Here is a 25,258-nt window from a genome sequence, read left to right as displayed (position 1 = left end):
TATTCGTACTCTACACTTTAACTTATTACAGTCTACTCACTTTATCTGTTTGCTCGGTTGTTGTTATTGATACGTTGTTTTAGTTATGTTTACTATTGTCTATTGTATAGATTTTTTCCCAAAAAAAAAAAAAAAAAAAAAAAAAAAACTATTGTATAGATATATATGGAGTATCACTGTTAATTTTAAATGTATCACTTGTATTTACTAAAAAAATTGTAAGAGAGAGACCCTTCTCTCTCGAGTTTTTGAGTATAAAATAGAGCATGGCAGAGGAAAGCAACTCTAAACAACATAGCTTTATCTATTTTTAGTTCGGAGTGTTATACAAATGAGGCAAGTAGATGCTATTTTTTTTTTTTGAAATATAATGGCTACCCAACTATTGTAGTTGGGTTCAAGTAGATGTTATTTTAAGTACATAGTATACTACTATCCAAACAAAGAAAGTAACTAAATAGGCGGTTTCCGCAGAAAATCAAGTTGGTGAGCCGTGTGATGGGAAACCCTCCCAAAAAATGTACATAGTATACAAGTATTTTAATAAACTTACAATGAGAACATAAAAGAGAGATCATGTGAGAACTTAATTATTTAAGTAGGATCATAAAAGATAACGAAATGATAAAAAAAAAAAAATTAAAAATAAGGGGTTTTCATGTGAGAAATAATAGTTATTAATTATTTAAGTTGGATCATAAAAGAGAAAGAAATGGTAAAAAAAAAAAAAAAATCAAATAAATAGGGAAGAGAGAAAAATAATGAACTTTGATACTCTGTATCGACTGTATACACTTTGTAATTGGTACTCCCTCCGTCCCTAAATTACATTCCTCTTTGGTAATTTACACGGGAATTAAGAAGGAAGGAGTAAGACAAATAACAATGATTACATAATGCTATGGGAAGTACAAAGATAGAATAATTATTACTCATGACATGTCATCAATCCTTTGCAAAAAAAAAGGACCAATCACATGCTCCTAATTGAAAATTTTTAACCAATCATATTCATTGTAATTTGGCACAAGGATTATGAGTGAGATTAGGTAAGGATGAGTGAGAAAACATTAAATTAAATTAAATATAAAACAGAAAAAGAGAGTTGATTTATTAAATTAAACTTACCAAAGATAGAAAGGAGGAATGTAATTTTGGAATACCAAAAATAGAAAGGAGGAATGTAATTTAGGGACGGAGGGAGTACCAAATACCCATCATAAAATTGAAATATACCCAAAAGTAGTAAATGATGCATTAAAAAAATAAATGGAGTATTTTACATTACCAAAAAAACAAATATATACGGGTACTCCCTTGGTATGTTTTTAATTGTCACACTTATCATTTTATGATATATAAAACAAATAGTGCAACATTTCTCTATTTATACACTTTTTTTTCTTCTCTCTCGTGAAATGCAAATCTTACCACTAGATTAAACTATGCTTGGTTTCCACGCTTCAATATTAAGGCAATAGGTTGAGTAAGGATAAGCTCAAGTCTTTAAAACTTCCCTCCCGGTCTCAATAAATCTTGGGATCGACTCTCATCATCTGCCCACGTGGTTCTCTAAACATAAAAAAATATACAAAGTACTATATATATTACTCTATTCGTTTCGTATTCATCGCAACACTTTCCTTTTACATCCATTTCATATTAATTGCAATATTTCTATATTTAAAAAAGATCCACTATTATTTTATTATTTCTCTCTCTTCTCCAAAAAAAAATTATTTCTCTGTCTTACTAACAATACTCCATTCGTCCCTAAATTACATTTCTCTTTCTAGCATTTATTCCTCACATAATAAAAAGAAAGGGAGTACTTTAGACGGAGTAGTAAAAAAAAAAAACTCTCTTTTGGACCCATCTTATAAATTTTAAACTTGGTGAATACCTAATGTTGCGATTAATACCAAACGAGGATTAAGAAACAGATAAAGGATTACAGTAGCATTGACCAAAAAAAAATATCGGAAATACACCCATTGACACATATACACACAAAGCATCCAGCCATCCACGCAGTTTTCTCTTTCCTCACACATCAAACTATTAAAGTTTGTAGCAGAAGAAATTGCAAAAAAACTGTAAAAAAAACCTCAATCAAACCTTAATAATTTTTATGGCTTCCAAAGACAAGAAAACAACGAGATCTGTTAGCGGTGGTAGTCGACCCGCTGGTGGGATTCGAACACTCGCCGACTTGAATCGTCGCTCAAGTCCTGACTCTGATAGCGACTCTGATAACGCCCCACAAGAGTATTACACTGGTGGTGAAAAAAGGTTTACGCTTTTACCCTTTTTAATTTAATTTATTTGTTACCCACTTGATAATTTCTTGTTAATCTTGGGTTTTTGATCTGTTTTAGTTTAGTTTTTGATTTTTAAGAATTACCCTTTTGTTAATTTTGATGTAATTGAGGTTAATTTGCTTGTTGTTTTGTGCTTTGATTGTATAATTTGATAATTTGTGGTTAATCGTTGTTGGATATGTTTTTGTTTGGGATGTTTAAGGATTGCCCTTGTTGGTAATTTGAATTGAGGTTTTTTTATTGTGAATCATAGAGTTGATTATTAATGCTGTCAATTGCAGGTTTTAGGTATGTTTTTGTTTAGTTTGAGATTATTAAGAACAGCCCCTTTTGCTAGTTCTTTTTGGACTGTTAATATAGTACGGAATAATATACTTCATAATATATAATTTTGTGATTTAGTTATTATAATATGCTTGGTTTTATGAAATCGAGGTGTATAACTCATGTTCTTTGTTGTAAGATGTTGTCAAGCTCTCGGCTTTTTGGGTATGTTTTGGTTTGGTTTGAGACAGTTATGGGATAACCTTGTTAGTTTCAAGAACAACCTTTTTGTTACAGTCAAGGGTGCGCTCCATTCACTTGAAGTTCACTTATTTAAATTTATACGAGTATGATCATATCTTAAATTATTAGCCCTGTATGTAGCTTTGTTACTTATTTTATTGTAGTTATTCAACTTGGTTAGTCGTGAACTTAACTTTAATTGTACTTATTGGCCCTTTTCTGAACTTACCATACACCGAACTTGTGAACTTAGGTCTATTGAAGCTAGTGAAACTAAATAATGCTTGTTTGTGTCAAGAATTGCCTTGTGTTGTTGAATACTTTTTTTGTTCTAGAAATTTTGGTGTGTAATAATAATAATAATAATCAATGCTTTAATGGCGGTGAGAAGGGGTTGCACCTTTATCCTTTTCTTAATGCTTGATTTTTAGTGTACATTTTTAGATTTTTTTTGTTGTTTATGATGTTGTTACCAAGTGTTGTCCTGCCATGATTGCATTTGTACTTCTGTTTGGTAGTATTTTAATTGTTGGTGTCAACTATTTGGAATTTGCGGCACTATGTACGAATTACAGTGGACTAGCTTTTTAAGTGTCAAAATCTGACGTACTTTTCTGCCTATATTAAATGTTATCTAGCATTCTAAAGACAATGGATATTGGGCAAATGAAAGGGACGAAAGTTCGATTTTTTTTAGTGATTGAATGGGAAGTAGGAAATCACAAGGATGATTGGTTTGTTTCAAGGGTGTGGTGTAAGGTTAGTTATCCTATCTTTATAGGTGGTGGTTGACACTTGACAGTGAATGATAGAGCAAGTTTGATTTATTGAGAGGTAATCGTAAGACTGCAGTCTGATTTCCTTAGTTAGCGGCACTCTCTTGGAAATGTGTGAATTAGTTTTATTTGCCCTTCGATAAGTCTTTTCTTTTCTAACTGCTAGCCAGACGCGGCATTGGTGGGTTAAGGGACTTAAGGCATTCTCTTGGATAAAAGTCAGAAAAGTGGTTCCGCGAGCTTGGATACTCGTCAGTTCCCTTTAAGTCATTAACTTTTTTCCCTCTTGCCTATGATACCCATGTATAAGGTGTTGGTCATACTCCACTTATCATAAGTTGGATGTCTGCTGATTATTCGTGATTGTCAAATACGAACGTGGGAGGTGTGAGTTTGCGTGCTAGAACCCAAAGCAGTTGATGAAATGTTTAGAATTGATTTATATCATCTTGTAATGAGATGTTTGGAAATAGAAAGAGAACTAGCGGTTGAGAAAGATAGTAGAATTAGGGTGAGAGGAGAGGGAAAGGAATAGTTGTATTTGAAGGCTCTCGTAATACCACAGTGAGCAATTCATTCTTGAGTCACACTGTAATGTGACAGGATGAGCGGTGTTTGGCTGTAGGAAAGTTTTTCTGTGTGGAGTAGTAAAGTATGGACCTAATTGTAGTGAATAGCACTTCATGTCATGGATGATGTTTTCTCACCCAGCTAATGAGCTTTGGCAGTTCGGGGGTAGGGGTGCTTTTTTTTTTTTTTTTTTTTTTTTTTTTTTTTTTTTTGGGTACTTTAATTTCTTTATAAAGAGGTTTATTCTCCTCTCCTCTTTTGTCTTTTCCAACTTTAATCTGCTGCTCTGTCTAAGAGGTCTAGTATTGTTAAGAAAGGGAACTTTAGTTTACTAAGCTGGTCAAGTTCCTGTGTTTTCTTTTATGAGGTCATTGAGTCGCAAAACTTGCGGACGAGGTAAGAGATTCGAATGCTTGTGTCTGATACCCCCCCCCCCCCCCAACACCTTCCCTCTCTCCTGGATACTTCAGTCATAACTGTAAAGCACTATGAACAAAAGCCATGCAGTTGATTGTCGGGGAGTTTATTTGGAAAACCTTTTTGTATTATATTTTGAATGATTTGCCTAATGCTTGAAATTGCACATTTGCAGTGGAATGCTGGTCCAAGAGCCACCCAAGGGTAATGATGTGGATGCGATTTTTAACCAAGCGAGGCAACTAGGTGCTGTTGAAGGTCCTCTGGAGAACCTGCGCCCTTCTAGCTCAAGCTTCACGGGTACTGGAAGAACACTTGCATCTGGGGAGGCAGTAGCTGCTGGCTCTCAGCCAGCTGAGCCAGTTGTCCACAACATTGTTTTCTGGCAGAATGGATTCACTGTAAATGATGGTCCCCTCAGAAGGTTGGACGACCCTGAAAATGCATCATTCATAGAGGTAATAAATCAGTTTCAGAGCCTATGTCCCCCCCCCCCCCCGGTACGGTCCCCCATCCTGTTTTGTATCTCGTGTTTTTCAGTTACATTATACTTTTCTCCAATGCAGAGCATTGGAAAATCTGAGTGCCCAAAAGAGCTTGAACCTGCAGATAGAAGGTCTTCAGTGCATGTAAATCTCATCAGAAGGGAGGGAGTCGACTGTCCTGTGAGTTCTCAGTTAAATTTTTTCTTTCTTTAAGTAGCTTAATACTCATTGATTGATATTTTTGGTTAGCTTAGGATGTAGAATATAATGACTGTCTTTTTTAGCACCATGCATATTGTTGTTGTTTGATAATCCCTCTGCCAAAGTTTAATCTTCAATTTAGGCTATGTCGTGCATATAAAGTAATCTTGTAGGGCTGTCATTTAATTAAGAAAATTGAAAAATAGGTTGTAAGAGGGGGGTTGGTAAGTGGTAGATTATTTTTGGACTTCCCATTAATCCCATATATTGTGGAATATGGAACTGAAGGAGTGAATAACCACTTTCCTGATTTTCTCTTGTTTACTTGCAGGAACCTGAGAAGCGGACTGTTGCATTTCAAGGTGTTGGAAGAACCCTTGGCGGCAGCACTTCCTCTGCAGCATCCGAGCAAACTGCTCCTCTCAACTCTGCCCCACCCCCTTCTGCTGGCCTGGTTGTGGATCAGAGCCAACCTTCGACCCCCATTCAGCTCAGGTTAGCAGATGGGACTCGCATGGTGGCCCATTTTAATTACCACCACACAATCAATGATATCCGCGCCTTCATTGATGCTTCACGGCCAGGAGGAAGTAGAACTTACCAGCTCCAAACTGTCGGATTTCCTCCCAAGCCACTCAGTGATCTGAACCAGACAATAGAGCAGGCTGGTCTTGCTAATTCAGTTGTTATGCAGAAACTAAGCTAAGGTAGCGTTGCATATTCCGGTTGGGATTAAATGTTTCAAAATGGACATGTTATGCCAAATATGAACATACCTGGCCTTTTTGTGCACTTTTTATGCGTCTGGGTGAACTGCTGAATCATCCTTGTCGAAAAGGTGAATCAAGTCGTTTGTGTGGGAAACGATGAGTATATGGTTATATGACAGTTTAGAGCTGGTAATTGTCTATGCATTTTTAATTTTTTGCACTTTCCTGATGTTACATTCTACCATCTTACAGTATTTTTATATAGTTGTAAAATGCTTTGAAATTTTCTTAGTGAAAGGGGATACATCCAAATTCAATGCTTCTATCAGGTTTAATGGCAAAAATTACAAAGTCGAGTTGACGCTTGAGCATGTCCATCTTCCCGTGGAACTTCTGTGCAATTTATAATGCCCTACTGAACTTTAGAATGATTTTTTTTTTTTTTTTGATAAAGAGTACTATTAATGAAAAGCATGATTACAACCTAAACTAGGTAAAGAAAGCAGAATTACACGATAGAACATTAGGGGTCGGATCATAAAACTTCTTACGTCTAGAAAACCAAGTGTACTCCGTAGGCCATGATTAGAATGAATTTGTAATACAATACACATTGGTTTTCGAAGATTAACCAGAGATATGATATTCTGCGACGATATGAAATGTTTACTTTTAGCTACTCATACGTGTTCAAGCCTAACACGAACATTTATTACAACAAATAATGATTATATATGGTTACAAATGACATTATATGACCCCGAGATGTATCCCATAGAATTTCTATATTTTTTGATACCGGACCCCGAAACCTCCAAAATGTGTCAAAAAACGTGGATATTAGCCTTCAATTTTGGAAATTTTTGACTTTATTCGCCCTGAAATAAAAATTGCCGAAATTTTTGTCATGCTCCCTAATATCCTTTGGGATTCCAATTGGGTGGGTGGAACCATCCAATTTGCCTTTAAACAGCCTATTTACCGGTTTATAACTTGCACCGAATTCATTAACTCAAGCCTACCACGAACATTTATGACAACAAATAAATGATCATATATGGTTCCAAACGAAATTATATGACCCCGAGATATATCTTTTTAACTCAAAGCTTTTCGACACCAGGCCCCGAAACCTCCAAAATTTCTCAAAAAGCGTGAATATTAGCCTTCTATTTTGGAATTTTTCGACTTTTTTTCGCCCGAAAATAAAAACTGCCGAAATGTTTAATATTGTTCCTAATACCCTCCGTTAGTCCAATTAGGTGGGTGGAACCATCAAATTTGCATTTAAACGACTAATTTACCGGTTTACAACTTGCACTTATTTCATTAACTCAAGCCTACCACAAACATTTTTGACAACATATAATGGTCATTAATGGTTTCAAACATCATTAAATGACCGCGAGATGTATCAAATAAAATCTCATTTTATTTTTGACACCTGGTTTCGAAACCATCGAAATTTCTCAAAAAACATGGATATTAACTTCCAATTTAGGTTTTTTTTTTTACTTTTTTTCGTCCGAAAATAAAAATCCCCGAAATGTTTACCATGGTCCCTAATAACCTCTAGGGGGTCAATTGGGTTGGTGGAACTATCCAATTTACCTTTAAATGACTAATTTACCGGTTTACAACTTGCATCGATTTCATTAATTCAAGACTAACACGAACATTTATGACAACAAATAATGATCATATATGGTTCCAAACTGCATTATATGACCTCGAGATGTATCCCATAGAATTTCAAGATTTTTCGACAACGGGCCCCGAAACCTTCAAAATTTCTCAAAAAGCGTGGACATTAGCCTTCAATTTTGGAATTTTAACTTTTTTTCGGCCGTAAATAAAAATTGCCGAAATGTTTATTATGCTCCCTAATACCCTTCGGGAGTCAAATTGGGTGTGTGGAACCATTCATTTTTCTTTTAAACAACCAATTTACCGGTTTACAACTTGAAACGATTTACTGGTTTACAACGACCAATTTATTTAACTTGCACCGAACCCGACTTGAACCGAATTTGACCCATCAAAACTCGAATTTAACCCGTCTTGTTACTAACCTGACCTGAATTCAACCCGACTTGTTCCTAACCCGACCCGAATTTAACCCAACCTGTTACAAACCTGACCCGAAATCAACCTGACTTGTTATAAACCTGACCAAAATTTAACCCGACTTGTTAATGACCCGACCTGACTTTTACCATACATATTACTTACCCAACCCAAAAATTCAACCCAATCTGTGACTAACCCGACTCGAAATTAACACGACTTGTTATTGATCCGACCTAAATTCAACCCAAACTGTTCCTGACCCGATTTCAAATCACCTTAAATGCAATTTAGATTACCTTATTATTGTTGAACAAAGCATTTTGTCTTGGGAGACCAAGTCAGTCCAGACAGCAAAAGAAAGGAGCATCATCCAAAAATTTAAGAGTTAAATACAATATATATTTTTTGTGTGGTCAAAGGAGATAATTATCTTCCTAAATTATAGACTATAGCTCCCTAGTAGATTGCCATATATATTATAGTCAAAGGAAATAAATAGCTTGATAAAAATGATAATTATCTATTTATAGTTAGTTGAACCCAAATATGACCTGACTTGGAAATGACCCGACCTGATTGTAACCTGCAAATTATTAACTCGAGCATAACCCGACTTCAATCCGAGAATGACCCGACTTGGAAATGACCCAGCCTGATTATAACCCGCAATTACTGACTTGAACCGAACCCGACTTGAACTCGAGAATGACCCGACTTGAAAATGACCCGACCTGATATTAATCCGCAAATTATTGACTTGAATCGAACCCGAATCAAACCCGAGAATGACCCGACTTGATTATAACCCGCAAATTATTGACTTGAACCGAACCAGACTCGAACCCGAGGATTACCCTAACCCGTTTTAACCCGTGAAAACCTGAATTAAACCCTGCCTATTGTTCACTCGACCCGAATGTATCCCGACCTGTTATTAGCCCGACCTAAATCCGATAAGAAGTATGACCCGACGTGACTGACTCAAGCATGACCCAACCCAAACCCGACCCGCATAGGTTATGGAATTAATCTAAATTGACCCGACCCGAGTTGACCTGACTCACTCTTACCCGACCCATTTACCCGAATTGACAGCTTTAATAGATGTGTTCCTTAATCTAAACTTGGGTGCTTGCTTCATCAAGGTGAAAGACTACGATAGAGTGGGTCAATTATGTTCAGCGGCTTTGTGTTTTGATACCACTAATGAAAGCCTACTTTAGAAGAGCGATTGCATCGTTAGAGCTTAATAAACCTTCCTTAGCTTTCATGGATCTTGCACAAGCCTTAAACATAGATCCCAATAACTATGAGTCCCAAAAAAAACTACAGGAGGTTATATCCATATTGGGTTGGTCTCCCAAGTTCGTTGATGAGGCAATTGTAGTAACAAGGGGGGATGAGAAGTTTAGAGATTATTCTCATTTTGGGAAGGGAGATAATTGTAGGAAGTTAGGAAAAAAGGGGAAAAGAAAGAAAGGAGATGGTCATGTTTGAAGGTGTTTAGGTGTGAAAGACAACACCAAAATGGAAAAGAACGTTGATGGCAATTCTTTGGATTTGGAGGGTAAAGTCAACCCTACCGACCAAGATCTTAGGCCTGACGTTATTGATAACAATTGTGTCATGGAGGGAACTCTAGAAACAAAAAAACCAAATCTCACAGGATCAAGTTTTTGGTTTACAAGCCGGAAGCGAATTGATTCCTATTTGCATCTAACTCCAACAATGTATGGAGTGATTTCCAAAGGTCGAACAGTACAATCTTATTGTTCTCTCCAAAAGAATTTCATTACCATCCGAGTAGTCAACCCTTTGAGGAAGATGGATCATGGTGAAACTTAGGAAGTTTCTGCACCAATGGAGTTTAGTCACCCCCTATGGAAGGGCACGATAGGTGTGAAACAACTCTAGATTTGATGCAAGAAGATTCACCCATAGGTTTGGCAAGTCACGAGTTATCATGTGAAGCTACATCAACACTCCCAGCAATTACGCCGGTTTCTTTCCCTATGCAATCTTCAGTTCGCCCAACAACATCCTCAGAAATTTTGTCAGGTTTCTTCCCCTATGCAGCCTTCAATTCCCCCTTAGGTCTTATGCTCTTGAGACAAATCCAAAGCAAACAAAATATACTTTATTGTTTAGGGGGAAGTCTTCTTAAGATTGCTGGTGGTCCTTTCAGAACAAATGATCATTCAATTTAAGTATTGGAATATATATATATATATATACATCAAAGTTTTAATTTTTATTTTATTTTATTTTATTTAAAAGAGCCACAAGGGTGGGGATGAGAATTGTTCCCAAGGTATTCTAGAATTGGGAGAAAAGCTCTAATTACTTTATATTAGCTATTCCTCACTCTCAGTTTTAAGGTATATACTACCTATATATTTATTTTTGTGTCGTTATATGTAATAATTATAACCATACACTTTTTAAGATATTTCTTCTCTTTGAACTATTGTGAATTTCCAATGCTTATAAATTGTCAATAATTTTATTTTATTTTTTTGAACAAAAAATGTCAATAATTTTGACACATAAATACATTGATATAATAGTGCTATAAAAAGTACATCGAAATAGCCTGGAAAGGTGCCATCAAAATTTTAGCTTTTATTTGTGAGTTTAGTTTTGCCAATATATCCTCCACAGAACCACTTACTAAGTAACCTCACAAGTCACAACATTGAATAAAAAAGATGTAAAAGAATGGTTCTAATAAATAATTTCCATATCTTCAAACAAATTTCTATTATGAAACATTATTCCATATTTCTAATTGAATTAAGATCCTCTCTTGTTATTTTCCTCCACTTCAATCTTCACATTAGAACAACTCAACTAGCAAAAACCGTAAAAGATTAATTCTTTTATGTTTCCCATCATGATGCACACTTGTTTGACTTCCTACAAATGATACTCTTTTAATTCCCAAGAAAACGAAAGAGAATCCGAGTTTATCCAAATTAGTTATTTATATCCCAAATTTAAACATTGAACTAATTTGACTAGGTCGAACATACATATTAAATATAAAGGGTATATAACTAGAACTACCTAATCACTTTCCCAAAAAGACCTTGATTAGACCATAATATATTTAGATGTTTCATGCATATATTCTATTATATCAATGTAACATGTGAAAGCTAGGGATAGAGAGACAAGGAAAAGTCACCTTAGAAATGATACACACATTTCTTGTCAATCTCCAACAATCAAACAACATAAAATGATTCACTCAAATGATCAACATCTCATTGGATAATATGCTAAATGGAAAATAGCCTTACAATCTTTTATTAATGGAAGAATTTGGCAAGGCTAAAATTATAGGATAGCATCTTATTTTTAAATTATTTTACCTCCATTCATAGTGCCTTAGATTAGACTAGCAAAAGCATAATTTGTCGGCCAAATTATATAAAAATAAATTTATGACTTAATTTTTTTTTTTTTTTGGGCTTTTTTTATAAATATACTATTCCATATATATTTTCAAAGAGTTGGGCAAAATTGGTGGACATGTAGGGGCCCTTGTTACTCAAATGTGCAAGCCATACTCTAAACATGAAATTCTTTATCAAAATAAGGGTAACCCTTTTTTTTAAAGGGCTATTTATATTTGTTTTTATTTATATTGGCATGCTTATATTATAGCCAATTGATCAAGGATAATGACACTGTGTATGACGTCAGGCTTTCCAAATCTTTTTTGTCTTCTACGTTTTTGCTTTTCATTCGTCGTGATTCATAGGACCCTATGAGAATGACTAAATCAATGGATTATGAATTTATGATTTAATATTAATGACTATTACATAATACCCATCGGAGTACCGTGTAATATAAGGTTAGTTATTTTTTTATAGTAAGGTTTGTATCTCACAAAATATCCTAAATGATGTATAGGATTGTAAATTTTATTACCACCTCTTAGGGCTTGTTCTGATTTACTGAATTGAATTGAGCTGATCTGAATTGAACTGAACTGAATTGATTGGAACTGAACTGAAGTAAGCTAATATGAATTGTTTATGAGAAAAGAAAATTAGGAACTGAATTGATTGGAACTGAAATGAAGTAAAATTAAGTTGAAGAGAACAGACCCTTAACCAATATCTACGCTAGTAAAAACTCAAACAAGTTTATATAAACCACTTGCAATCTTTTTTTTTTTTTTTTTTTTTTTTTTTTTTTTTTTTTTTTAACGAGAAAGTGCTATTAAAAGTATCGGCATATAAAATGTAACTTATTCGTCTTAAAGTACTATTAGTATAATACTATACCTTAAAATTTGATTTTATTTTTAATTAATCAAAAGATCTCCCCCGGATTTAGGAAGTGCTTTTGCTCACAATAGTATTAAACTACAATGATGTTCGAAATTATGTGTGTTAAATTTTCCATGGATTGATTCAATAATATCATCATTTGTCCACTCTTGTTCATTATGTCAAGACTCAAGATAGCAATAATTTTAACATGGATATAGAGAGATAGCTTGAATTTCTAAACAATATGCTATTGTATGGGGGGCCTCTAACTCTATAACTCATAAGTATACACTTGGAGGTGGAGTGGAGGATCCGCTTACCTCTTTCCTTCCATTTGGCTACTTCCTTCGTGCTAAAATAATTGGTATAATTAATTAAACTTAATAAATATGTCAATTATTATAGATAGAAAAAGTAATTCTTAGCGTTTTACCCACAAATACTTGATCAAAAAGACCTTAAGCGCCTATTCTCATACGATTATTTTCAGTTCCGTCCAGCTCTTAATTTCCTTCTCTTATAAAATATTCATTTCAGTTCAGTAATGAGAATAGACTCTAACTATTGAAATTTGGTCAGGATTATTCTTTGGATCAACCAAACACTTTCCATCTAAAAAAAAAGCATAAGCTATCTTAAGTTCTTGATTAACATTTTCATTACTTTATCTACTCTCTATCCATTTCAATTTATCATTATTCCAAATTTAACGATTACCATTGTTAACTTTTTTAAGTATGTTAACCTTTGCGATAATCATATACAAGAGTATATGAAGTACAAATTTTATTTAGGGACGAAAAGAGTATCCAGCTAATTTGAATACAATATTTATCTTTAACTTTCTAAGTAAGATGTACTGACAGCATATGCTTATATTCATGTCATTAAGCTAGTTGTATAGGGAATTTTCTCCTATACGTTATCCACTTCAATTCATAGCCTTGTCATATGCATGTGACAGTACATGTAGAAAACGTACTCCCTGGTATATAAAAGCTTGTGTATTAATTTATTTATTAATAACTTCTCAACCTTTTTGTGTTGCATGATATGATATCATAAAACTACAATCTTTTATCATAAATTAGAATAGAATAAAAACATACAAATTATTCCACAATGTTGTAAAGTAAGTCAATTGACTAGAGTAAAAGAAAGTTGGTCTATATAGATAAAAATAATGCATGAAAAAGTGCATATTATAAAATATAAAGCATAAGATTCTTGATATACTATTATGAAAATATCCACTAATTTGGTTGTTATTAAGGACAACTGAAGTACAAATTAGGTCCACTTAAGCTAGCTAGACGATTAATTTTGCATTGTATATATTTATTTAACCTTCAAAAGTATCCATACTTTTTAATGATCGTTCATCACATGCTTGAACATAGAATAAACTAGTTTATGTTAGCTAGCACACTATTGAATTGATTAAAGTGGTTTATTAATTAATTGCTTTATAAAGAGATTGATAAAGGTCATAATTAATTGAAATCTTTAGAAAGGTAGGTACATAAATCATCAATTTGGCTGGTTAAGTGACCCCAATTGAATAATCCATGATTATTGTGACACTCACCTTTTAATCATGTTTCTTTTATATTATTTACGTGTCAATAGATTATCTATTGTAGAAGGTATGACTCAGCTAAGTAATTATTATTTAAGACAATTCCGTACTTGTATGATTAGATGTATATGACTATTTACAAAATTGATCTACGAGTAAATTCTATGCTTATCTTACAGATCACGGGCGACTTAATTCTTTTATTTTGAGAAATGAAATGACTTTTGTGTTAGGGCATGAAACTTTCTCGGATCATGCTAGAATAATTAATCCCACTTAAGAAACCTAACTAAGTGGCATGCCCTAATAATAAGAGCTAAACCTTCGGTATATACCAATAAGAAGAGATTATATACTCCATCCTCTCGAAATTGAAATTCATAAATAAGAGCTAAACCTTTGATTATTCTTTAAAATCCCAATATGGGTTCAAAATTACATCCGACGAGCTAACTAGGTGACATGGCCTATTCACTTCACCTTAATTTCAGTTCATCTCCTAATTTCCTTATCTCATAAAATATTCATTTCAGCTATATTCAATTCAGTTCAACTCAACAAATGTGAACATACCCTAAATTGATCAATTTTTACTCATGACTAAATTGTTGTATCCATATTTATGCATTAAATTATTTAGAGGTGATCAAAGGACGGACTAGTCTGGGTCAAGGCAAGAAAATTCAATCCACATGATTAGGCCGGGCAGAGGTTTGAGCCGAAAAAAGCTTGCCCAAACCTGTAAAATAAGACTGGAATAACCGACTTTTACGTTTTTTGAACTGATCCGAAAAAAAACTAAATATCGTTAAAATGCATGCCCAAACATTTGATTAAATTTTAAATAGCAAAATAAATATGCCCTAAATTCACCAAAAATCAGGTCGGAATGATTTTGATCAGCTCTAAACTTTTTATTACGAGTAGCTTTGTACAAGTATAAAATATTCTCTTACTTTATTCACTAGCTCATGATTCTACATTATACTTTTTTATATGCAAGTAAACTGTTCATAGAAATGACGTAAAGTTATCAACTAGGAGTATTACAACGAAAGAGAAAAAGAAAGTAAGAAAAACAGGTTGTTTTGGCCCCTCAAATTCTATGTAATATCGATGCAAGTAATTGACGACGTTCACAAAAGCTTTCTAGTAAGATTAGTTTATAATACTACGTATAAACTTTTTTTATGCAATTACAGTAGTATTATATATTATTGCAGGTATAAATTCTTAAGCTTCACTGTTTTGACGGATTCGCGTACCACAGAAGAGCTAGCTGGGGCGGCCTAACCCTAACCCTAACCCTAAGCACCTTTATCTCCCTAGTTACTTAAACAATAACAACAAACAACTATGGAGTATTAGTAGGGGTGAGCATGAATTGGGTACTTGAATCATTAACACTATTGGTTCGAGTAACCAATAACGAACTGATATTCATTAATTGAAACGATAAGTTTGGGTATCTGGTGTTTGGATTAGTTATCGAGTGTCCAATATGATATTCAATAATAAAAATTAAATTTAATAATGTAGTTATTATGATATCATTCAACACTTATCAGCAACAATGCTACATGATTATCATGATCAAATTACTTATTAATAATATTATTAATCATTTAAATTATAAAGTGATTTAAAAGTAAAGTAAGTGTCTAGATTTTAATTAGATAAATAGATTTAAGTAGAGGGAAAAAGAACTAGCTACTTACTGAATCGAACCAGGTTACCATTACTTTTAAAATGATACCCAATAACCGTATTCGATAACAAATTATCGAATTGAATACCAGACCGTTATGATTATCGGATAGGGCACCCTAATTTTCAAATCTGTTACGGATCAAGCTTTCAGTTTTTTAAATAGTTTTGCTCGGCCCTCACAACAACAACAACAACAACAACAACAACAACAATAGTATGTTGTGTGGGGACGTTCGAGTTTTTTTTTTTTTTTTTTTTTTTGTGTCTTGAGGCTGGTTAGGTTCGGTAGTTATTTGCAACAGCCACAGGTCTCTTTGATCTAAAAGTATTGATTTGGCATTAAAAAAATTTTAAAATATAACCTAAGAGACCAGTTTTTAAATAGGTTGTCTCTTAGAATTTAACACAAAAAGGTGGGGCTAATTCGTTGTTTTGGTCAGTTACATAACCTAATAGACCCCCTATTATAAACATGCAATCTCTTTTGTTATCAGTTTTTTCTTTTTGGCGGAATGGGGGAACAGTTGTACCTCTATAGTTTATATACCTCCCTAGATCCGCCATATGATGGACCCAAGTTGACATTTGATGGGGGGGGGGGGGGGGCAGCGTTTCTTGAAGTAAAAATTTAATTAATATCTAGGAGGCAAAGTTGATTATTCTAACCACACAAGTAGCCTCTCGTGGAAGGTCTCATGGATCAATTGGAAGTATTCAATCTATATCAATTTTGGGATTGGAAAGGTAAAAAATTCTATAAAATTAAAGGTTATATTACACATTTCTTGTTCATAAAAGTTTGGTGTATATTGAGTTAAATCGTGTTTGAGTTTGCATACCTTGAAATCGGCTAGGCCTGGCCTACGAACCACGTGTTGTAACCAAATTTTCAAAGGGGTCCCAAGGCCACATACCACTATGAATAAATAATACGGAGTACATCGTAATAAAAAGTTAATATACGAAATTACACATTAAAAGATACATCAAACAAGTACACAAATATTTATATGTAATACTACGTATTTAATTTTATGCATAAATCATCGATACTAATCAAAGTGAAGTATAAAAATAGTGCAAAATAATTTTCCATTATGGTGATGTTGATGTGCAATATATAAAATCTCAAAAACCTATAGCTAGTTAACAATAAAAGGTTAGCTATGTGTGAAAAAAAATACCATATGGACAGGCTAGCTATAAGCTTGTTTATGAGTATATGTATAATCGCAGAGAACTTTGAGAAGCATCCACTTTGTCTTTATTTATTTTTATTTTTTAAGTGTTGTATAATAATAATAATAAAGATTAAAAAATATTTATATCAATAATAATGATGGGACGGTGTGAGTGAAATAATGAAAATAGTAAAAATATTCGATGGAGCATCTGATTTTCTGCGTACGGTAAATCTATTTATCGCAGTGATTGGATGTGTTCTTCAGGCTTGAGACTTGTGTTTTGTCCCTTGGATCTTTTCCCATTTTTATTTTATCCCTAAATTAAGACTGAAATTTAATAATCACATTAAATTTACACAGTTTTTGCGCTAGTAGTATAAAAGAATAGCCTTATGATTTAATTTAGCATGCATTATTAATTAATAGGGGGAGATATAGCTTGATGAATTTACATATTCTTTGTACCATAATTGAGTTGTAGGATTGAACCCCTAATTTTAAGATTGAAATATACAATCCTTACCGTAGTACTAATTAAATAACTTTTAAATGCCTTTTAAATACTTGTATTACTTGGTAAGCTTTTTCGCATACAATATATAACAAATACTCATAGAAACCTAATGGGAGTTAACATATACGTAAATTTTAATTTGAAAATAATAAATCAAACTTGTTCCTACCATCTTGTTATTTTATCTATTATACTACTATAATTGATTTAACCTTGTTTAAACTAATACTCATAAAGTTGAACAAAACGAAACCTTAAATTTGTATCCGAACTTGATTCCAAGTTTGATACGATTGATAGCACCAATATATCAATATCATGCATGGTAACGGAAAATGAAAATAAAATAATTGCAATAATCCAGGCATGCAGGAGACTCAAAATAAATTATAGGCATATAAAATGTACTACTACTTCAGACTTCAGTACTTAGATTAGAAGAAGCTAGAAATATGGGAGGTAGTAGTTGGAAGATGACAAATTGAATATACATATCAAATTATACTGAAAACTGAACGTAGTCTATTTCAAATAAATTTTTTAAAAATATATTTGTGAAAGACATTGAAATAGACTTGTAGATTAGAAAAATATGCAGACTAAGATTAGACACATCCTTCTCTTGCCTGTCCAACTATTTTCATACACGTACATTGTCTGTTGCCAACCATCTTCTTTCATTTATTTCATTCAAAAAATCAAAACTCTTTAATCTGGATTTCACTTAAAGTCTTTTCTCTTCGGTTTATTTTCAGTTTAATTTAGGGCCTCTTCTCTTCCGTTGAAATTCAGTTCAGTTCAATTAATAATAATAATAATCATCAATAATAATAATATTATTATTATTATTATTATTAATAATAATATATACATTTGTATATACACATATGTATAGTAATAAATAATCAATAAATAATCAAAGATCACTAATCCGTAGTTAAAAATCACTAATCAATAAGTTCAGTTCAGTTCAGCCCAGTTCAGTTCAGTTCAGTTCAGCTGAGTTCAGTCAATCGGAACAAGCCCTTAGTTCACTTCAATTCTCAATTTTCTTCTCTTATAAAATGTTCAGTTTACTTTACTTCGGCTCCAATCAATCTATCTTTTTTCACTTTCGTCAATATTATACTCCGTATTGAATGAATTTAATTAATTGTTAAATTTTGTTTGAATCAAATCGCATTACCAATAGTTCAATTATATCAATAGATACAGACTTACTTAAACTAAACAAAACTAGAAGATAAATATTCTGATACTTGTCATATTATATATGAGTATTTTCTTTTCTAACCAAAATCATAATAAAGTTTAGATTAGACCAAATTAGGTGTTGAAAATTTTGACTAAGCACTATACCAAAAAAGGTACGTTTTAGATTGCATTGCATCTCCACAAAGGATCATCTTTATTCAAAAACACTTGATATTTGCTTCAACAATATAGGATTCTGAATGTGCACGGGGAGGATATTGATCTTCTTCTTCGACAGCTTGAAATTCCCCAAATTTCGAATGAGGAACGGATGAGACTAGACAGACCTTTCTCTGCTGCAGAGGTTAAAAAGGCAATGTTCAGCATGCACTGTTCAAAATCTCCAGGTCCGGATGGGTTCACTGCGGATTTCTTTTAGGTCTACTGGGAAGATGTAGGGGAGCTAGTGGTGGAAAGTGTGCAACAATTCTTAAGGACAGGGAATATGCTAAAAGAGTGGAACCAGACTCTTTTAGTTCTGATCTCGAAGGTTAGGGTTCCTGAATGTGCAGGTCAGTTCAGACCCATCAGCTTATGCAACACAGTTTATAAATGCATTTCCAAGTGTATGGTCAACAAGTTAAAGCACTTGCTCCCATGCCTCATCTCTGAAAACCAGCATGCTTTCATACCTGGTAGGTACATGGAGGATAACATTCTTCTGAGCCATGAGCTTATGCATTTGATTAATTCAAAAAAAGGGTCGAATTTCACTGCGATCAAGATTGATATGTCGAAGGCCTATGATAGAGTGGATTGGTTATTTCTCCTAAAGGTCATACAAGCTTATGGGTTCTCCAGCCATTGGATAAGGATGATTTCACAATGCATCTCAACTGTGAGCTTCAAAGCAGTCATTGACAGGAGAACTTCGGAACACTTTGTTCCTAAGTGTGGCCTAAGACAAGGTGATCCTCTTTCTCCATACCTCTTCATATTCTGTATGGATATACTTTCAAGAATGTTATCATTGGCAGAGGATATCAACCAATTCAAAGGTTTGAAAAGTGTCAAGAAGGTCTCCTTCTATCTCCCACCTCTTTTTTGCAGATGATGCTATGTTGTTCTTTAAGGCGGACGAGGAGTCATGTTTATGTATTAATGACATTCTCCTTCGATTTGGTAAAGCTTCGGGGCAACAATTGAACCTTCAAAAATCCTTTATTAAGTTTTCTCCGGGTTTTGACAATAACAAAAAGTTAGTATTGAAGAGTATCCTCTCTATGCCAGAGACAGATAATATGAGAACTCATTTAGGGGCTCTGATTGATAAACAGGGGAAGAAGAGTTTGGCCTTTCAATTCTTGGTGGATAGAGTGTCTGATAAAGTGGTATCTTGGGCTTCCCTCAACCTGTCACAAGCGGCAAAACTGGTTCTTATCAACACGGTTCTAGTAAGTATCTCGGCTCATGTTATGAAATGTCTTAAACTTCCACAAGGTATTGCCAACAAGATTGATTCCCTCATCACAAGGTTTTGGTGGTCCAACAAAGGTTGTAAAGGTATGCACTGGGTTAGCAGAGATATCATACAGACCCCCAAAAGCATGGGAGGCTTGGGGATTAAAGGTACTTCTGTCCTCAATGATGCACTCCTCTTCAAACAATCATCAAGGATGCACCTCAACCCTCAACTTTTGCTGTCTAGGGTCCATGGAGGGTTACAGGCATGTGGGGTGTGCAATATGGCTAGGCCTTATGCAAGAATGGGGAATCCTTCCTTAGGAAGATCAAGTCTTCAAAGAGTTTCCCGTCTATTCAAGGATGGTTTCGCTTGGAAAATTGGTAATGGGAAAGAAGTTAAGGCCATCAGTATGCCTTGGGTGGAAGGTCATATTCCAATGGTAAATGCTAATAAGACTTTGGGAGCGTCTCTAGGTTGGAAAGTAGAGGATTTCATTGATAGGAACAAAGGATCGTGGGACGCAAGAAAGGTAAGAGGGTGTTTTGAGTGGAATAGTGTAAAGGCTATCTTGGCTATGGAACTCCCGCAGAGGGGGGAGGATGACTTCATCTATTGGAAATTTCACCCTTCAGGAAGATACTCGGTGAAAACAGGATACTACTATCTTTTGAAGGATGCGGGGTTAAATCCCGACTCGTTTTCTTCGAATGACCAAGAGTACGTAAAACTGATTTGGAAATTAGACATCCAACCGAAATGGAAACTCTTCCTTTGGAGACTCTTTCATGATAGTATTGCTGTCAAAGTCAACCTAGCAAGAATAGGTTTACAGGTTGATGAAATTTGTGACCTCTGTGGCTCGGATCCGGAAGACAGCCAACACCTCTTCCGTTATTGTTCTTTGGCAAAGGAAGTCTGGGGAAACTCCCCACTTTCTATTATCCATGATTCGACTGGTTCCAGCTCTTTGAGGAAATGGATCCAGAGCTATATCCTGCTCTTTCATAGCGAGGATGGTAAGTTTAGTACTCGTAATGCTTTGTTCATAGCAACTCTTTGGGGTCTATGGAAGTCTAGAAATGCGAGGTGTTTCAAGAATGCCAATGGGAATGCTAGCTTGGTTACGGAATTCATTAACCAAGCAATGCAAGAACATGAGGTCTTCACCCATAAGTGCAATCAAGACAACCCTAACAGGGAGTTAAGGAGCAATGATCCAGTCATTCCCCCAGGTTTTAATCATGTGCAGTTGGGGAGAGACAAGAACGGCTTTGACAACTTCATTATGGAAGCTGATGGATCATGGGATAAAAAGACTTCGAGGGCCGGGGTGGGATGGGCAGTGGTTGGGAATGGGCCGACAAGCATGTTGGAAGAATGGGGAAATTGTGGTTCAGCTTCATCAGTGGTTCAATGTGAAGCATGGGCATGTCTTGAAGCTTTGAAATGGGCTAAATCTCAGGGAAAACAGGGTATCCTCCTGCTTTCGGATTCTACTTCCCTGCTGAACAATCTACAAGATAACCTTGGTAAGGATGTTTCGATTTGTTGGATAATTCAGGAAATTAGGGAAACAGGGGCCTCTTTTCTTAAGTGTGCGATTCTAAAGGTCCCTAGAGAACAGGTAAAACGGGCTAACGACATGGCTAGAAGATGTCGTCTTACTTTGTCGAATGTAAAAAAAAAAAAAAAAAAAAAAACAATATAGGATTCAAACATGACAAAGACGGATAACATGGGTTAGAATGTTATACATTGAACTCGCTCGAGCAATCGAATCAAGCCACTCCTTTTGTTTGGAAGATCACAATTCCCTCACTCAATCATTCTAAAATTTAACTAGAAAGCATGATTAAACGCAACTAAAACCACCTTAACTAGCCAAACAAACAACTTCAATAAAATGTAATAACAAATTCCCTCTCTAGACATTACTGTTAAATTAATTGATTATATATCTATAAAAGGTAGTTTAATCCCTATGATTAAGTTCTGTTCTGATTTACTAAACTGAGCTGAGCTGAACTGAATATTTTATATTTTTATGAGAAGGAAATTAGGAACTGAACTGAACTAAACTAAAGTGAACTGAAAATAAGCTGAAGAGAACATGCCCTTATCATCACTTCATTGTCTAAACGTTGATTAATACTCCGTAAAAAACATATAAGCTTGAAGTGTGGATGCAACATGGCTCCAATACCGTGTTAGAAAATCATTGTAACTAAAAGCTTAACCTAAAAATTAAAATCCAAAAAAATGTTTTATGCTCTATCATAAAATACTGCTAATTTTTTTTTGGCAATATAAATTACTACTAATTAAACTCTTATAATAATAATAATTGAATTTATGCACACGAAAGGAGACAAATACAAAGGCGACATAGTTGGTCACGGATCAAATATTAAAATTGGAAGAGCAATATTTTTTTGGAATTATATTTTTCTAGTGTACTAAAAAGTTAGACGTTACCCACCTTGGAAGAGAAAAATTGTAGTACTCCATAAATAGGCTACAAACATAGCCTCATAACCTAGAGAGATAAATTAAAGAAGAGACATTCGAAGTGTCCCACTAACTTTTTCAGCCTTTTTTTTTTTTTGTTAAAATTTTCCCTTTTTTATTAGCTGAAACCCACTTTTGCAAATGCTAAAATAATTACGATTAGATAGGATTGATGAGACTTATGAAACTCTTTCATTATATTTGAATAATTTGTTATGTGGTGGAATATTTGGATCAACTACTTAAACTAACTTATGGTGTCAATTGGCTATTGGAGATGTGAGAATGCTACTCCACTTTAAGTTTAATTTACTTATCTCATCTAACAAATAATGTGATCGTTTTTAAATTAATGCGAACAATTATAATGAGACAATGAGAGTATTATTGTGTTAAAGCTAATTTTGAATTATTTTAGAATTATCAAAAGAAAGCATGATGCTAACAATTTAAGAAAATGAACCTATAGGAACTTGTATATATAGAGAGATGCATCCATCATCAAAATGTATTATCAAATAATCTTATACTACAAATTATAATTGTCCCTCTTAAAAAAGGTTAAGAGTGTTAAAAAGTTATTGACTTCTATATTACAGACTAATTTTAAATGACTTACATGGTACCTAAGGGCCTAAGGGTCAACTTATGTCAAAATTAGTAAAATTTAGGTCAAAAGCTCTCTTGTCTTTAGTCCTCATTACAGACCTTTAGTCATTAAATCAATCATTAATAAAGACCCAACAAATCTAATTAACAAAAGCCCTAGATTTTTATTTTTTTTGCTTTAGACTTCCAATCACAAAATGGCTAAATAAGATAATAATCCGAAAATGTATGAAAGAATAAGATTCTAAATCTAACAAGTTGATGACTCGAAAATGAGTGTATGTATGAGGTTCCAACAATGGGATACTCTTTAGCAACAATACTTACAGTCTTCATCTTATTTTATCCTACTAAAATCGTCCCATATAAAATCAAACACAAAGTAAAGAAATATTTATAAAACGAAGAAAGTAATATCAAACACAAAGTAGAGTAATATTTATAAAACCGCTTTTAACATGGTTGGTTTAGCCGTTTGCAAAATATAGCACAAAAAATGAAGGGAAAACGAGTGGGAATGCGTGGACAAATGGGCAATAGTAAAGATAAGTTGTAGTTTGGCAATGAAATAGGCGGACATAGAGTTTGATTCCATGCCACCAAAAAATCTTACCTCCTTATAGTTATAGCTCGCAAATAGGGTTATAGACCTCCCCTATGCTCTATTAGCTTCTCCTCTCGATTTGATCACTCATCATCTTCAAATCTCTCTCTTTCTCATCACAGGAATATATGCTGATACAATCATACAAGTAATACCTATTGTGCAATAATTAACCTGTAAAATGTAATACTACCTCTGTTTCATAGGAGTATTATTTGTTACTCTCTCCGTTTTTTAGATACTTGCTTCATTTCTACTCACACTTTATGTAAAATCGTTGCAAATAATATAAAATGGAGGTAACAGGCGTAGTAGTATTATACATACTTCTTATACGGAGTATTTATTTTTTTTCTTTTAATTGCGACACACCTTTTCGATATGCGCTTTGAAAAAGAGATTAAGTAATATAAACGGATAAATTAATCAAAATAATTTGTACACGTAGTACTTAGCCCTTTTATAATGTTGGTGTTGAAATTATTTTGATAAATCAGCTCGTTTATCTAATCTAATTATCTTCTAAAAAAATGTGTCAAAAAAAAAGTGTTGTATTTAAAAGAAAACAAAGGAAGTACTTATCAAATGCATGCATTAGTGTAATTAATTTAAAATTTTAACACCCTTGGTAATTGGTATTAATGATCAAAACATTTGGTTGGCACAAAAGGAAGTAGAGGTTCTCTAAAGATGAAATATGTCGATCATATTAGGGTTTATTTCAACATGTTCGATCTTGTTTTGACACACTTAAATATTATATAAATTATGTTACAAAGAAAGTAAAAGTTTTAGTAATATAAGGTAGCATAATATAGCTTCATAATAAGTTGATCTAGACATAACGGTGTTAATTGTTAAGCCAGTAAACATAAAAGGGGGTAAACTATGATTATCATTGTTAAGAAGGTACATACTGTTGTTTAATTGCACATAAATAATCACAGATTATTCAAAGAAGAGGGTGTGTTCAACTTGAGTTGTGCTAGAGTGATCGTTCATTTATGTCATGGTATAATTGATGCAAAGTTTTCAGGTAATACATTCAAAGGAAAATGAAGTTTTCTTCAAGCATATCCCCATTCGTTTGAAGGTTTAAATTTTCGATCTTTACTTGATTTGTTGTTGGCATGTAAGAGCAAATCAATCAAAGCCTTAATCTTATACGTAAGAGCAAATACACTTCAACAATTTATTATCGAACTTTAATAAATAATTCCATTTGAACTTTAACTATATGTAAGACCCTAATCTTTTGAGCTTTTAGGCAGAGCATAACATATTTCAACAAAGTAGAATAGTTTTCAGCGAAACAACTCTAAAGAGTAGTGTCTGTAAAAAAATTTCTTACGTCTAATCAAACGACCACTTAACATAGTACGGATCTGTTCTCATTGACTGAACTCGGCTGAACTGAACTGTATTGAGCTTAGCTGAACTGAATTTCAACGTATGATAACAGGCCCTACTTATACTTCCGTAGTGCTCCAAATAATCTTTACTTAGCAATAATAATAAAAATTAAAAGACATTGAAAGTGTAAGCTAA

The 25,258-nt window shown here is 33.8% G+C and overlaps 2 protein-coding genes across 2 annotated transcripts; both read left to right on the top strand.

Annotated features, from left to right (window-relative positions):
• Nucleotides 1-1,973: 1,973 nt before the first annotated feature.
• Nucleotides 1,974-6,304, top strand: LOC145636460 (plant UBX domain-containing protein 4-like). Its single transcript, XM_081688033.1, has 4 exons — nucleotides 1,974-2,292; nucleotides 4,767-5,049; nucleotides 5,158-5,256; nucleotides 5,609-6,304. Exons 1-4 carry the CDS (start codon nucleotides 2,132-2,134, stop codon nucleotides 5,981-5,983), a joined length of 918 nt encoding a protein of 305 aa, XP_081544159.1. The 5' UTR covers nucleotides 1,974-2,131; the 3' UTR covers nucleotides 5,984-6,304.
• A 3,280-nt stretch (nucleotides 6,305-9,584) lies between these two features.
• LOC145637340 (uncharacterized) lies at nucleotides 9,585-21,841 on the top strand. Its single transcript, XM_081688798.1, has 5 exons — nucleotides 9,585-9,787; nucleotides 18,777-18,897; nucleotides 18,964-19,582; nucleotides 19,635-21,613; nucleotides 21,833-21,841. Exons 1-5 carry the CDS (start codon nucleotides 9,585-9,587, stop codon nucleotides 21,839-21,841), a joined length of 2,931 nt encoding a protein of 976 aa, XP_081544924.1.
• Nucleotides 21,842-25,258: the final 3,417 nt, after the last annotated feature.

Source organism: Chenopodium album, chromosome 6 (assembly GCF_948465745.1).
Source record: "Chenopodium album chromosome 6, dcCheAlbu1.1, whole genome shotgun sequence".
Classification (NCBI taxonomy): domain Eukaryota; kingdom Viridiplantae; phylum Streptophyta; class Magnoliopsida; order Caryophyllales; family Amaranthaceae; genus Chenopodium; species Chenopodium album.
Note: the sequence above shows the minus strand (reverse complement) of the source record. Positions and strands in the feature narration are given on the sequence as shown.

What these genes read in the sequence shown, in the direction of transcription:
- LOC145636460 (XM_081688033.1), top strand. Translation starts at nt 2,132, where the DNA reads ATGGCTTCCAAAGACAAGAAAACAACGAGATCTGTTAGCGGTGGTAGT. An exon ending in TACACTGGTGGTGAAAAAAG is followed by an intron (nt 2,293 to 4,766) that starts GTTTACGCTTTT and finishes GCACATTTGCAG; the next exon opens with TGGAATGCTGGTCCAAGAGC. An exon ending in GGGAGGGAGTCGACTGTCCT is followed by an intron (nt 5,257 to 5,608) that starts GTGAGTTCTCAG and finishes GTTTACTTGCAG; the next exon opens with GAACCTGAGAAGCGGACTGT.
- LOC145637340 (XM_081688798.1), top strand. Translation starts at nt 9,585, where the DNA reads ATGGAAAAGAACGTTGATGGCAATTCTTTGGATTTGGAGGGTAAAGTC. An exon ending in TTGCATCTAACTCCAACAAT is followed by an intron (nt 9,788 to 18,776) that starts GTATGGAGTGAT and finishes TCAACAATATAG; the next exon opens with GATTCTGAATGTGCACGGGG. An exon ending in GGATATCAACCAATTCAAAG is followed by an intron (nt 19,583 to 19,634) that starts GTTTGAAAAGTG and finishes TCTTTTTTGCAG; the next exon opens with ATGATGCTATGTTGTTCTTT.